The 14,476-nt window shown below is 53.4% G+C and overlaps 4 protein-coding genes across 4 annotated transcripts; 2 read left to right on the forward strand and 2 right to left on the reverse strand.

Annotated features, from left to right (window-relative positions):
- Positions 1 to 170: 170 nt before the first annotated feature.
- On the forward strand, positions 171 to 1,059 carry BKA58DRAFT_435789 (ribosomal protein S5, N-terminal domain-containing protein; the record flags this gene model as incomplete). Its single annotated transcript, XM_046173369.1, has 3 exons — positions 171 to 284; positions 341 to 414; positions 465 to 1,059. The coding sequence occupies 3 exons, from the start codon at positions 171 to 173 to the stop codon at positions 1,057 to 1,059; spliced, it is 783 nt and encodes a 260-aa protein (XP_046028905.1).
- Positions 1,060 to 1,753: 694 nt separating this feature from the next.
- On the reverse strand, positions 1,754 to 3,991 carry BKA58DRAFT_398164 (uncharacterized protein; the record flags this gene model as incomplete). Its single annotated transcript, XM_046171473.1, has 1 exon — positions 1,754 to 3,991. One exon carries the CDS (start codon positions 3,989 to 3,991, stop codon positions 1,754 to 1,756), a length of 2,238 nt encoding a protein of 745 aa, XP_046028906.1.
- Positions 3,992 to 5,774: 1,783 nt separating this feature from the next.
- On the reverse strand, positions 5,775 to 7,423 carry BKA58DRAFT_408722 (Aldehyde/histidinol dehydrogenase; the record flags this gene model as incomplete). The annotated part of the gene is made up of 4 exons (XM_046172104.1): positions 5,775 to 6,792; positions 6,839 to 7,208; positions 7,256 to 7,343; positions 7,403 to 7,423. The coding sequence occupies 4 exons, from the start codon at positions 7,421 to 7,423 to the stop codon at positions 5,775 to 5,777; spliced, it is 1,497 nt and encodes a 498-aa protein (XP_046028907.1).
- Positions 7,424 to 9,357: 1,934 nt separating this feature from the next.
- BKA58DRAFT_452067 (uncharacterized protein) lies at positions 9,358 to 14,345 on the forward strand (the record flags this gene model as incomplete). The annotated part of the gene is made up of 2 exons (XM_046174412.1): positions 9,358 to 10,296; positions 10,347 to 14,345. 2 exons carry the CDS (start codon positions 9,358 to 9,360, stop codon positions 14,343 to 14,345), a joined length of 4,938 nt encoding a protein of 1,645 aa, XP_046028908.1.
- Between the last annotated feature and the right edge of the window lie 131 nt (positions 14,346 to 14,476).

A 14,476-nucleotide genomic window follows, 5' to 3' on the forward strand; every position in this document is an offset into this window, starting at 1 on the left:
CATCCACGACCTAAGCGAGCATTTCAATATCGAAAGTTGCAAGTGCGACCGCGACAACAGCACGCACTAACTTCCAGGAACTCCAAATCGTACGCTCTCCCACCTCTCCTCAACCTCTCAACCGTCGCTAATCGCAACTCCAGCAGCCGTATACCCCACCAACATACATCATGGCTGACGCTCCTGCCCCCGCTCGCGGCGGATTCGGTTCTCGTGGAGACCGCGGTGGTGACCGTGGACGTGGTCGCGGACGTGGCCGTGGCCGCCGTGGCGGAAAGACTGAAGTACGCACATAAAAATATTGGAGGCATAAAGTGCGGGAAATTGACAATTGGCATAGGAGAAGGAATGGCAGCCCGTCACCAAGCTCGGCCGTCTCGTAAAGGCTGGCAAGATCAAGAGCATGGAGGAGATGTACGTTTCGAGGCGACATTGGGGAGGGAATATTTACTGACTGCGGGCAGCTACCTCCACTCTCTCCCCATCAAGGAGTACCAGGTCGTCGACTTCTTCCTTCCTAAGCTCAAGGACGAGGTCATGAAGATCAAGCCCGTCCAGAAGCAGACCCGTGCCGGTCAGCGTACCCGCTTCAAGGCTATCGTCGTCATCGGTGACTCCGAGGGCCACATTGGTCTCGGTATCAAGACCTCCAAGGAAGTCGCAACCGCCATCCGCGCCGCCATCATCATCGCCAAGCTCTCCGTCGTCCCCATCCGAAGAGGTTACTGGGGTACCAACCTTGGTGAGCCTCACTCGCTCCCCACCAAGGAGAGCGGAAAGTGCGGTTCCGTCACTGTCCGTCTCATCCCCGCTCCCCGTGGTACAGGCCTTGTCGCATCGCCCGCCGTCAAGCGTCTCTTGCAATTGGCTGGTGTCGCCGACATCTACACTGCCTCTTCCGGTTCCACCAAGACTCTTGAGAACACCCTGAAGGCTACCTTCGTCGCCGTCGCACATACCTACGGTTTCCTCACCCCCAACCTGTGGGCGGAGAAGAAGCTCACACCATCCCCGCTTGAGGAGTACAGCGACATCCTCCGTGAGGGTAAGAGGTACTAGAGGGTGTTTCTGCATGGGTTCTTTTTAGCATTCAGGGTTATGGCGCGGGGTATTACATTCAGGACCTCACGTATGTATCCAACGATAGTGCTGGGTACACCGGCATGAAAATGAACAACTTTCAATGATGACCTTTAAGTCATGATACTCCATGTGCTTTTGTCTTGCGAAAGCGCGTGTACTTCGAAGTGGCGAGGCTATATGTCCAAATCAATATCCCAATACATGTGGCAAGTGTAACCCGTCATGAGATTATCCCATTGCGTATGCGAGTGGGACTTTTACAGATGCGCCTAAATTTCTGCATGATCCATCGTCTACCCTAGGAAGAATCTCGTCGTTGACCATTTTTGTGGTATCAATCTAAAACGTAGAGTATATCTTCAGGGAAAAGTATGAATTTATTGAAAGAAGCTTCGTTGTACCAGCACGTCGATGAAGCGCTCAAGGATGACATTGAGATGACCAAGTTATAGAGGCTACCTGAATATATATCCGAAACTTCGCGCATTAACACAAGAGTTTTGATAGGTAATTTGATTGGATACCGAAGGTACTTTGAACGATGCATGCGAAAGTCCAAACCCACGAACACGATACTAATTATGTACAGGAAGAGAAGGTATACCACTTATGCTTTGGCGCGGTGTGAACCTCGAAGATAACCACACTGATAATACCACAAAGCGACAAACTACGAATGCAATTGTAGCATGTCCTTTCCATGCAACACGAACTGTCCCGGCCACAATGAGCTGGTCATCTCGTTGACCCGCTGCAGGACGTGGTTTACCAGAGCCGGACCAGCCAGTCTAGTGTAGGGCATGTTCTCCAGTGTTAGGGGCATGCAGCCAGGCTGAAGCGACGGCGGTACGATTTCATGGTTCTTCTTTAGTGTTATCGAGTCCCAGCCACTGAGATAGCATCGTGCGTTTACTCCAAAGGCTTCCAGCATGTTGTTGACTTGTTCCAATGAGCTGTGTACCAAGGCTGAGGCGAATAGCTTATCATACGGGAGGGGGTCAAGACCGTAGGGTTGATGGGCTTGCTGAGGTGCGGAGGGTTGAACTTGCGGTGGTGCTGGTGCGGCCATGAGAGACGTTTGCTGGTGGTGCGGCGCGACGGGCACTGGTGCGGTTCTCGTAGGTGCTGGCGTAGACGCAACCGCCCTGGCGTTGAAACTTCTCACGTCGGCATTGCGACGGTGACCTGATTTCGCTTCCTTGACACGCCTCTGAATGGTAGCCACCTGTTGTCTCTGACTCTTCGACATGCCCTCGCGCATCCAGGCTGGGAGCTGGCTTAGGATGTCGACTTTCGCTTGCCTACCACTCAAAATTCTCGCCGCCCTTCTTTCCATGTCTCTTAGAAGACTCGACTCGGCCGGTGTCAGTTGGCGGATGCTAGAGTGTGGTATGCAGAGACGAAAAAGGTCGATATACTCCGTAAGCTGTGTTGCTGTCGGTCGTGTCGTTGCCTGGTTTATACTTGGTGAATTGGACTGAGCTGGCGTGAGTAGGGTCTGGTGAGCCGGCGGGATCACAGCGGGGTTACTTGGTGCATCATCGGGGGGTTCAGTCTTGATGACTGGATCTCTATCGATGATGTCTTGACCCACAACTGACCGTTCTGGCGTATCTTCAGGTTCAGAGTACATGCTTTGATCCTGACTATCCCTCATGTTGTCATTGATAAGCGCCCATTCGTATCTGTCATAAGCGCTGGGAAGTATCTGAGGAATTGCCGTACTGCGGTCACCTGTGGACTCGCGACTATGCTTAGTACACATGCGTTTAGCTGAGCGCTCATCCTGAAAGCCCGATGGTTCTTCTTTCTCTTCCTCGACATGCCGACGTTTCCCTGAGTTGACGTTTGCCGCGTATGCAGAGAACGGCGTAGTGAAAATCGACGCTTGTGTTGGTGCTGCAGCTAGGACGACGACCGCATACTTGCTTGTAGAGAGCCCGCCAGGGCGGATGGCCCTATGGCTTGTGAAGGATTCATTCCGTTGGGTCGAGGTCGACGGGGCTGGAATTGACGGCGTAGCAGTGTCGGTCTGTAATGGGAGTGCCTCAGATGCCGGTAAGGTTGAGATGAATGTGATCTTTGGTTCTATATTCGTAGGCTCCAATGGGCCATGGGTGGGGCGAATCCGAATCTCTTTACGGATGGAGCCATCCAAACGGATCGACGCTGGAATATAATATTCGCCGGTCGCAGAGATTGATGGAGTATCTACACTAGGCATCGCCTCGGTTGTCGAGTTCTGGTTGGCATGATTGAGAGCCGGCGTAGCTGAGTGGACCGAGTGACGGTCTTCTGCCGCTTGCGAAGTGGCAGTCTCCTGTACAGCAGCCATCTCCTGCGCAGCGACAGCCGCTTTTTGAGAGACATTGTCTCGCAGAGACTCAGTCATCTCAACCGCCGGCTCTCGATTGTCACCTTCTGCTGCCGGCTCGACTGACTGAGTGTGAGCGACGACGTGCTGCACCGCCTCCATCTCACCCAACAAGACGTGACTCTCGTCGGGGTTCTCCAGGTCTTGTAACATCTGTGCTTCGTCGGCAACACTGAATTCTGGGTGCGGTAGTGTCGGAAGTGCGGCTATGATTGAGGTGATTGACATTGGGTCTGGAGTGACTTCCTGATTTGCGTCGAAGAAGCCGTCGCTCTTCCTCGATTTCGCGCGCGAAGACCGACGCAGGGGAGTCGCTGCCTTCGCGGGCGAAGATTTGGCAGGAGCGCTCTTCTTGGACCCTCCTGCAGCACGGCGCGGGACGTTGCGTGAAGGCTTCCTCAACGACTCAACCTCATTTACCGCACTCTCCATGTCCCCATTGTCTGATGCCATTGGCATGCCGTTTTCTTTCCCAAATTCTTCCTCTGCGCCTGGCGCTCCTGTCGCCTTCCTGCCTCTGAGCCAGCGCATCATGACGAGTGTTGAAGGCAATTGCCGAATGTAAGTTGAGATGGAAGGTGCGATCGCTCGACGTTCGGAAGAGGTACCGGAAGCTCGAAGTCGACGGAATACTTTTTGTGTTTATCGGCATCTGTTGCAGTACCTCTTGCGATCTCGCGCGCGTCAATAAGAGTCGACGGGTGATTGTGCTTGACATATGCGACAAGTTTCGAACGGTGGGTTGGTTGCGGATGCGCGTTGTGGCTGTTGTACAGGTGCCGAAGGAGACTTCACAGTCCTCGCACGACAATTCTTGATCTTCCTGTCCTTAGGAGTCAAGAGTGGATTAGCTTTTGTACTCTGAGCATAGAACTGAGTCTGAGCATCCTTCATCCTTTTCTGTAATTCGCCAATGCGGCGATTCTGTTCGGGCTTGAGACTAATGCCATAAGATGTGGGTGGTTAGTGCGGGATCTTCTTGATCTCGGATAGGCCGTCGAAGGATTTTGCGCCGTAGTTGAAGACTCAGTCGATTTTAGTTTGGATCTTGGCGAGGGATTCGAGTTCGAAGGCGGTGAAGTTGCCGGACGTGCCGGTTTTGCAGATTGCGATGATGTCGTTCTCGGGGGCGCGGTGCATGGGAGGGGCGTGTGGCTCTGCGTTGGAGGGCTCAAACTTGATGCGAGGGACGCCGGTGCTGGAGACGGAGTTGGCTGGCTCGGCTTTCACGCGCTTGTTTGTTGGTGATCCTGTGTCGAAAGAGTCATCTTCGAGGAGTCTCTTGGATTCCAGACGGTTCAGTGACGCTGGAGATGGGTCTGCCTTAATTGTTGGTTGAGCGTATCTGCTAGACGCCATGGAGTTCTGAGTGATTTGAGCGGCCATCGTCTGAGCAGCTGGGGTAGCCGCCGTCTGAGTAGTTGGAGCGGGTGTCGAAAAAGCTGACTGAAGAGCTGGTACGGCCCGACCGACAGTGACATTGTTCCCTTGTAGTACCCAGTTCGTCGTGCGTGTCGTTGCATCCATGGTGCCAACGGTGCTCATTCCCGCTGGTGATATTCCTCTTACTTGATATTGTACGGTTCCGGAGTCTTCTCGATCTTAACGTTGCTCGGACCTGGCGGAAATGGTGCCGGTGTCATTGTCGGACTCTGTTCGGGAGTCAAGGTCTGTCTATAGTCGAGGCCTGCCTCCGACTTGATGTAGACATGGCTTTGGTCATAAGAAGCGTGCGCCATTGTAGCTGTCAATGAACTAAAAATGACAAGTGTGTCCCAGGTGTTTGGCCTGTTCTTAACGTGCTTTGACGTGACAGTGGTGAAGAGGGGTAAATGACCGAAAGCGATGCTCTCAGGGATCTGTGTCGGAAATGGCACCGGTAGGAATGGATCGTCGAAGGAAGAAGTGTGAGATCGACGATGCAACTCGATGTTTGAGATGCCGTCCTGGCAAGGTTACTCAATGCTATCAATCTTCTAGAAAACTGAAAAGCAAACAAAAGACTCGATAGCTACATACTGAACAGCCGAAAGGACAAGATGGCACAGGCACGCGTTGCGCTGGGATACGCGTTACGCTGAACTCCAAAGTCGCGAATATGACACGCTAGCGGCTCCCTTCAATAGTTCTTTTTGCAACGTGCACGGCACATTCCTTCCCCAGAACTACGACGAATAGTTCTGCACTGCGGTATCAGTCGAGGGTTAAGTACAAACCTTCTCATGATCTGTACTTGTTGTTACGCACATGGAGGAAATGAAGCTACGTGTGGCGGGGCTTCTCGACCCCTCGGCGCAAATCAGTCTGTATTGATTCTCTACTCCCCTTGAAGCGGCTGTCCATTTCCGCCCATTGTTATCGTCTTCGTGACAATGTATTCCTCGATACCAAGATGACTTCCCTCTCGCCCAAATCCAGACTCCTTCACGCCTCCGAAAGGTGCCGCAGCATCGGATATGAGACCGGTGTTCACACCAACCATACCAACCTCCAGAGCTTCAGCTACCCTGTAAACTCGCTGAATATCTTTGCTGAAGAAGTAGCCCGCGAGCCCTACGTCAGCCGCGTTGGCGAGCTTGACAACGTCTGCTTCGGTATCGAAGGGGAAGAGTCCAGCAACAGGGCCGAAGGTCTCGTCTTTGGCGAGCTGCATGTCCTTGGTCATGTCGCGGAGGACTGTAGGTTGGTAGAAGTTCTCTCCAAGATCAGGTAGCTTTTGTCCACCGAACAAGACCTTGGCGCCGTTCTTGACGGCATCCTGGACGTGAGCATCCACCTTGTCGACGGCACGGTCATGGATGAGAGGTCCGTGTGTAGTGCCCTCTTCGTAGCCACCACCAACCTTGAAACTCTTGACCTTTTCAGTGAACTTTGTGCAGAACTCGTCATAAATGCCTGACTGCACATAAATCCTGTTGGCGCATACGCAAGTCTGGCCTGAAGAACGGAACTTGGATGTGATAGCTCCGGTCACTGCCGTCTCAAGGTCGGCGTCGTCGAAGACGATGAAGGGCGCATTTCCACCGAGCTCGAATGAGAGCTTCTTAAGAGTATCAGAAGACTGCTTCATCAGAAGCTTGCCAACGCCGGTCGATCCTGTGAACGACACCTTCTTGACAGTCTTGCTAGATGTGATTGTCTCGCCGACTTCAGGTGTGTTCTTGAGCGCCGTAACAAAGTTGACAACACCTTTTGGGATGCCTGCTCGGTGTGCAAGCTCGGCAAGAGCAGCCGCTGTGAAAGGTGTCTCGCCTGGTGACTTTGCGACGACGGTGCATCCAGCTGCCAGAGCTGGCCCAATTTTTCTCGTGATCATGGCTGCGGGGAAGTTCCATCTGACAGCATTAGCCATAACCCTTCCGAATCAAGTGCGAGACTTACGGTGTGATCAATCCAACAACACCAACAGGCTCCTTAATTGTGAACACTCGGTTACCAGCAACCGTCGCCGGGATGGTAGCTCCGTACATGCGCGGTGCCTCTTCTGCGAACCACTCGTAGAAGCTCGCGGCGTAGTTGACCTCTCCCTTAGCATCTGCCATGGGTTTTCCGTTCTCCCATGTTATGAGCTTTGCCAAATCATCCGCATTATCCATCATCAATTGGTACCATTTCCGTAGCAGCCGTGAGCGCTCGCGACCGGTAAGTTTGCGGAATGAAGGGAGTGCGGCGGATGCTGCTGCGATGGCGGCTTCGGTATCTGCGCGGTCCATCTCAGGCATGGTGCCTATGAGCTTGCCCGTCGCCGGGTCTGTTGCGTGTTAGAGGGACTCTAGATGATCGGTGGGGTAGGAATACCATTGACCTCAAAGGTCTTGCCTGATTTTGCGTCTATCCATTCTCCGTTGACATATGTCTGGTTCTTCAAGAGAGACTTGTCGTTGAGCTGTATGCGGTCAGTAGCTGGTCGTTGCGGATGATCGCGCAAACGAAGTGGGAACATACTGGTGGTACTGAATGGCCCATATCTGCGTATCCTCGAGAGACAATTGATGGCAAGGATCTCTTCTGAAAGTGACTTCTGTAAGCTTGTTGACGTCCGAGTGATCGAGTTGCTGTCACGATGGAGCGCATGGCGTCTAGAAGTGGGTGTGAAGATCGATTATAAACTACCGCGAACTCGGCCACTCTAAAGGCGGCACGCGTGGAAATAAAGATAGCTTAGCCCACCTGAAGACGTCAATTTCTCGTAGACTAAGATTCTGATAGGTTTGGCGGAGATTTGAGAGCCTATGACGTTGAGCAGAGCTATGGCCAAACTGCGGGGTTCGGCTTGTTCTGGTGGGATGGATGCGGACAGCTCGGAGGTAGCTCCGCAATGCTCAATGCAACGTAAGAATAACGAGCTGTGTATGAAGGGGCTTCGCATTGAAGAATTTGTATGTATATTTCCAGTAACTTTTACCATTCCTTCAAGGAAGTGTGACGCGCTAAGCAGAGTGTTCGCGTATATGGCGTATACAGCGTCAAGAGCGTGTACTTTGTTCGGAGATGGAGCATTGCGACATTAGTGAGGCATGTTGGCCATACCTAGGTAAGCTGGACTAAAAGAAGGCTGTTGGTCGCTGACTTGGAGAGAATCTGGTATTGAAAGTGGTTGGAGTGTTCCTTCCTCAAAACCGTGGGGCTTATTCGGCGCTGGTCTCTAGCGATTGTCGAGATGGGCCCTCACGATGCACGAGTGTGGAGGCTCCAAGACCACACCAAGATCCTACCCGACGGCGTTGGCGCATGAGATCGCATGAATCAGCGTACATGTAACGACGGTCGTCCTGGAATTCCAGTATGAGAAGCTTAAACAGCGTCTTGGATGAACATGGCCTGAGTAGTCGATGTTCGCGGCGACATGGAGCGACCACCCGACAACCTTGGAAAGCACAAAGGCACCCACCCTAACATGCACCTTTGAACCCACGAACACAACAATTGTTCGACGAAACGACTGCATCACACAACAAACTGTCAACATGCAAGTTGAGCTGCTTAAGAATGTTGTTGGTCACCGCCAAAGTATATACGTCTTCCACCGGCAACAACAAGGGCTGTGTATAACATGCTTATAACGAAACAAACATCCAACCTCTGCAAATAGAAACTGATTCTACACTTTTGCGTCCTGAGTAGGCTGCTCAGGGGTGGCGTTGAACTGGGTCGCTCCAGCACGAGGTGCACGTGCATAGTTCGCTCTTCCCCACACATGGCAGCGAGCTCTAAACGCGTTAAGCTTTTAGAGCCGCATGTCGATCATGCAGGAACCGACAGCAGCAAGAGCTGCAAGTCGAAAAGAAAGTGCTCAAATAGCAGTTGAAGACGTGGCAGAAGACTCCCGAAAAGCTGCGGAATTTGCCCACTGGACATCAACTCATCTTTTGCTGTCCATTTCGACGCATTTTGCATCGTTAAAAGTCGAGAAATAAAGGCGTTCGCAATTGTCGTGGTTGTGCATCTAAAAAGTGTTCCTTGCTCTAAATTCGGGTTGGGTTTTAGCGCGCTTAGGATTGGACGGACCTTCGCGCTGCACACCCCAACACCAAACGCCCCTCGAACACGTCTGTCTATCTCGACTATTTCGCTTCTCAGGGCCATCTATCAGGACACTAATTCTGTTCCAAGTCGCTTTCTTTGAGTTCTGCGTTGTCTTGACCGGTGCATCGCGCGCTCGACATCGTTCCCACATTCACAACAACACGACACCCAGGCGACACGCCAGTCGGCATCGCGCATACCTTCGCCGTCATCGGCGCACATGCAGGAGACACATTCCCTGCATCTAATGCCATCTTGAAGCTTGTTAAATCCACATAGGCGGTGTAAGCGCGCTCTCACCGCGACGCATCCCCAGGGCCGCTCACTCACAACATCCCGCAGGACCGCATTAGGCTTCACCGCGACGAGTCCCCATGTCTAGCCGAGCGAAGCGCAAGTTCGACATCGACCCCAACGCCTCCGACCCCGACGATTACGATTACGACGACTCGGAAAAACGCGCCGCGCCTCAACGGCGCCGCACCCGACACACGCCTGGGGCTAAGAAGAAGTCGTCCAAGCGCCAGCGACGCGCATACGGCGGCTCTGACATTGACGAAGACGACGAGATAGAGTCCGAAGATTCCTTCTCAGAGCGCTCCGAGTCGGAGGAGCCCGAGATCAACCCTGCGACAGGCAGAAGCGTGCGCCGCGCCACCAAGAAGCAGATCAAATACGAGGAGAGCGAGGACGAGATCGAAGATACGCCATCCGAAGACGATTCGCCTAAGCCTGCATCGCGACGCCGGGCGCAGCCGTCTATCGAAGAGGTCGAGAAGCCTTCGCTCATTGTGAAGCTGAAGATGCCTGACCACGCTTCCGCTCGCAATTTGCGCACTCGCACAGGCAGCAAATCCCTTGCGCGCGGGAAGACTCCTGAAGTGCACGGCACGCGACGTAGTAATCGCCTGTCGCACGATGTGGAGGAACCCATTGTCCAGCTTTCAGATTCAGGCAGGCACGTCAAGGTTGTGCGCGAAGGCACGCGCAGCCCCGAGCCCGTCATCGCCCGTGCCACACGAGGCGGCAAAGGCCCGCGAGTTCAGCATCCCAGCGCTATTATGGAGGCCTCACAGGAGACGTCGATGATACGCGACGACAGCCCTGGTCCCCTTGACGCCCTTCTCGCCGACGAAGAGACCCAAGTCAAAGCCAGCAAGGACAGTTCGCCTGCGCAAGAAGCCCAACAGGACGATGCCGAGGGCGAAGACGATGACATGGAAGGTGTCATCCAAGAGTCACAGCACGACGAAGCCGCTGCTGAGGATTCCGAAGAGGAGGGACCCGTCACCCGTGGCGGTCGCAACACCAGGGTATGTTTGACTGGCTATGTGTGTTTCTCACAACTAACGTCTCTTTCCAGAATCGTGCGGTTTCCGCCAAACGTAAACGAGGCGCCGATGAAAGCAGTGACTTTGAACCTGCAGCAGAGGACGAGAAGGAAGAGGAAATGTCCGAGTCGGAACACGAAAAGGAGAAGCAGTCTGCATCCGAAAGTGCGTCAGGCTCTGGACGGCGATCGACCCGCCAACGAGGGAAGACCCGGCAGTCACAGCGTAGCAGGCGCAACTCTTCTTCCGAAGAGTCCGGGTTGGACCAAGACGAACTGCAGGATGAGCTCCAAGACTTGGAGTACAATAAACGACGGCGCCTCTCTCGACGTAATCCTGACAAGGACGTGGCGTACGATGAAGCACCAAAACGCCGCGCCCGCGCTGCAGGCGTAGATTACCGTGTTGTTCGACCGGAGCAGAACGCTGTCTTCGAGAACGATGACGACGATGGCCCTGCCCCGGAGCGACCTAGAGCAAGAGGTGGACGCTCCACATACAAAAGCCTATGGCGTAGTCAAGGCCCCTTCGGTGGCGGCGTCGAGGCCGGCATGGGAGCTGCAGGTGGTGATTCTGATAGTAGTGACGATGAGAATCAGAAGATGCCGAAGCCTGTCGGCGGCGCGATCGGCATGACACCAACCACGGCGACCGCGCCTACTTTCGGGTTCCCTCAGACTCACAATGCAGACCCGAAACAAGATTCTGGTGGCGGCCCCGCCAATCTGGGCAAGGTCAAAGACAAGAAGGCCCTCGCAGATTCGGACCCTCTTGGAGTTGACCCGAACGTCAACTTCGATGGTGTTGGTGGGCTGGACGACCACATCAACAAGCTCAAGGAAATGGTCATGCTTCCTTTGCTATACCCGGAAGTGTTCCAACGCTTCAAGATTACTCCGCCACGAGGTGTTTTGTTCCACGGTCCGCCCGGTACTGGTAAGACACTTCTCGCCAGAGCTCTCGCTTCTAGCGTCAGCACTCATGGACAGAAGGTTACCTTCTACATGCGGAAGGGTGCTGATGCTCTGAGCAAATGGGTCGGAGAGGCTGAAAGACAGCTTCGTCTGTTGTTCGAGGAGGCGCGCAAAACGCAGCCAAGTATCATCTTCTTCGATGAGATTGATGGACTGGCGCCTGTTCGCTCCAGTAAGCAAGAACAAATTCACGCCTCGATTGTCGCTACTCTACTCGCTCTCATGGATGGTATGGATGGTCGTGGACAAGTCATCGTCATAGGCGCCACCAATCGTCCTGATTCCGTAGACCCTGCACTCCGACGCCCTGGACGATTCGACCGCGAGTTCTACTTTCCTTTGCCAGACGTCGCGGGTCGACGTTCCATCATCGATATTCACACAAAGAAATGGGAGCCACCTCTAAAGCCGGAGATGAAGGATCAACTTGCCGAACTTACGAAGGGCTATGGAGGTGCCGATATTCGGGCGCTGTGCACAGAAGCGGCTCTCAATGCAGTACAGGGGACATACCCACAGATTTACACTTCTGAAAAGAAGCTCCTGATTGACCCCAGCACCATCAAAATCCTAGCTAAGGATTTTATGATCTCGGTCAACAAGATGGTGCCATCTTCTCAACGAACAGTCACGGCTAGTGCAGCACCGCTGGCAAAGAACATTGAGCCGCTATTACGAAAGCCTTTAGCTGCGATCCTGAAGCGCATAGATGAGCTTATCCCGCGGAGGAAGAAGCTTAGTGCACTTGAGGAAGCAGCGTACGACGACCGCGACGACGAGAAGGGCTTCGAGCGCGAAGCCACCATGCGCAACTTTGAGAGCAGCAGAATCTTCAGACCCCGTTTGCTCATCAGCGGTCTTCAAGGTATGGGACAGCAATATCTTGGTGCTGCACTCTTGAACAAGATTGAAGGTCTGCACGTTCAGTCCTTCGACCTTCCCACTATCCTTGAGGACTCCACGCGAGCACCGGAAGCAGCCATCACTCAGCTGTTTACAGAGGTCAGACGGCACAAGCCTAGTGTCATCTACATCCCTTCAGTCGATGTTTGGTATCAGACACTACCTGCACAAGCGATCAAGACGTTCAAGCTACTACTACGGAGCGTTGGCGCTAACGAACCGATCATGCTGTTGGGTGTCATAGAACTGCTCAATGAGAAGGAGAAGCCTGATCGCCAGATGATGATGGATCTTTTCTCCTTCTCACAATCGAACCAGTTCCACCTTATGCGGCCTGATCAAGAAGGCCGAGCAGAATTCTTCAATAACATCAGTCACTACATACGGATGTCTCCAGCAGACTTCCCTGACCCGGATAACAGAAAGAAGCGAATTCTGCCTGAACTTGAGGCTGCACCTATCGTTGCTCCAGTAATCGACCCTAAGGAGCTTGCAGCCCGCGAGAAGGCGCAAAAGAAACAGGATAGGCTCACCCTCAACAAGATGAAGATTGTCATTCAGCCCATCATGGACCAACTGAAGAGGAGTCACAGGAAATTCTTCAAGCCAATCCTGGAGGAATCCTGGTACGCCTATCTGCTCGAGGAGCAAGATTCTGATCATGTGCGATCAGACCTGCCACGTGAGCAACAAGAAGAGCAAGGCGTCGTGCGTCCATGGGAATTCTCGAAGGATTCCAAAGGCGTCGACGTTTTGCTACACGTCGACAGCGGCAACAAATACTACAATCTAGACCTCGGTACGATTGAGAAGCGTCTGTCGAATGGTTACTACAAGCGCCCTGCAGATTACCTCTTCGACATCAAGACTCTTGTAAAAGATGCAAGGACTTTTGGAGATGCCGAGCGAACCCTGAAGGGCAATGAGATGATCACGAACGTTGAGGTCGATCTGGACAATTTCTTCATGCACCAAAACCCCGGGCTTCTCCAAGAATGTGAAGCAGTCTACCAGCGCGAACTCGAAAGAGAGAGGAAGGCGCAAGAGAAGCGGGAAAGAGCCATCGCCGCAAACAAGGATTTCGAAGACGTCGCACGCGTACCTCCAGAACAGTCCATCGGTACCACCGAAACATCAGGGCCTATCACTCTTGGTGAGCCTGTTCCTGGCCGTTTGGCCATGCCACCGGTAACCCCACTGCGAGCCCCCCATGCTGAAGGTCTATCCAATGGCACGAGTGGCGAAGGCACACAGCATGCAACCAACGGCTCTACCGCGCCTTCGAACGACGACACCCATATGACTGACAGTCAGGATCTGAATGCCAATACACAACACGACTTCCAATTTCAGACACCGAGCAGAATCGAGGGCCAGGGAACCCAAACGCAAAAGTCGCAGATGTCAGGGCGGACCTTTATGGCACTGAACTCGCATCCCAACGACTATCACAACAGTGCATCCACAACGACATCTGGTCAGAAGACCTCGAACAGGTCTTCAGACAACAAGTTTGGCACCCAGAGTAGCAACGGTGCTGCACCATCTGGTGTCCCCAATTTTTCAGAGATGATGCCGGAGCCGAACGGGTCGCAGCTTCCCGACACACAAGGTTCGCCAACCCCCTTCCACCAGCGACTTGAGCTCTCCACTCGCCTCTCCCCAAAGCACAACACTGACCACATTTCAAATACAGAAGTCAATTACCACAGCAGCCAGCCGTCAAACTCACAGCCATCGCAACCTTCTCAATCATCTCAGCATGTCACCTCCATGCCTGCGCCCGCTCCTCCACACCACTCGAATCTGAACCAGATTCTCAATGACGAGGAGCCGAAGCCACAGCTCATTCTCGACGACAGCATGGTTATTGCGTTGCATGACAAGCTGGTCCGATCGACATCCGGGTGTTCGCTCGAACAACTAGAGCAGATCAACGCCGCACTTATGGACGCCATCTGGAAGCACCGCTCAGACTACAATCGCAACCTTGTCCTCAAGGAGGTCACCGAGGCGTTCAACGTCATCATCAAAGACATCGAGACGATGCAAGAGATCCTCAAGTCAAGCCAAGAAGAGGAAGAGGCTGAACTGCGGCGGCAGTACCACTCTACACAAGACGACTGGTTCTCGCAGACACAGGCGCGTCGTTGAGCGTTGGCATTATCTGTAAATACCCATCTTTACTTGGGCAATTGTTCCATTTGGCTAGCATCGCGGATGGTGTTTGGCGCAGGCAGGGAAGCTTATCTGAGCGTCGCGTTGGCACGGATTTATCTTGGAGG

The sequence above is a fragment of the Alternaria rosae genome (assembly GCF_020736505.1).
Source record: "Alternaria rosae strain MPI-PUGE-AT-0040 chromosome Unknown BKA58scaffold_2, whole genome shotgun sequence".
Taxonomy (NCBI): Eukaryota; Fungi; Ascomycota; class Dothideomycetes; order Pleosporales; family Pleosporaceae; genus Alternaria; species Alternaria rosae.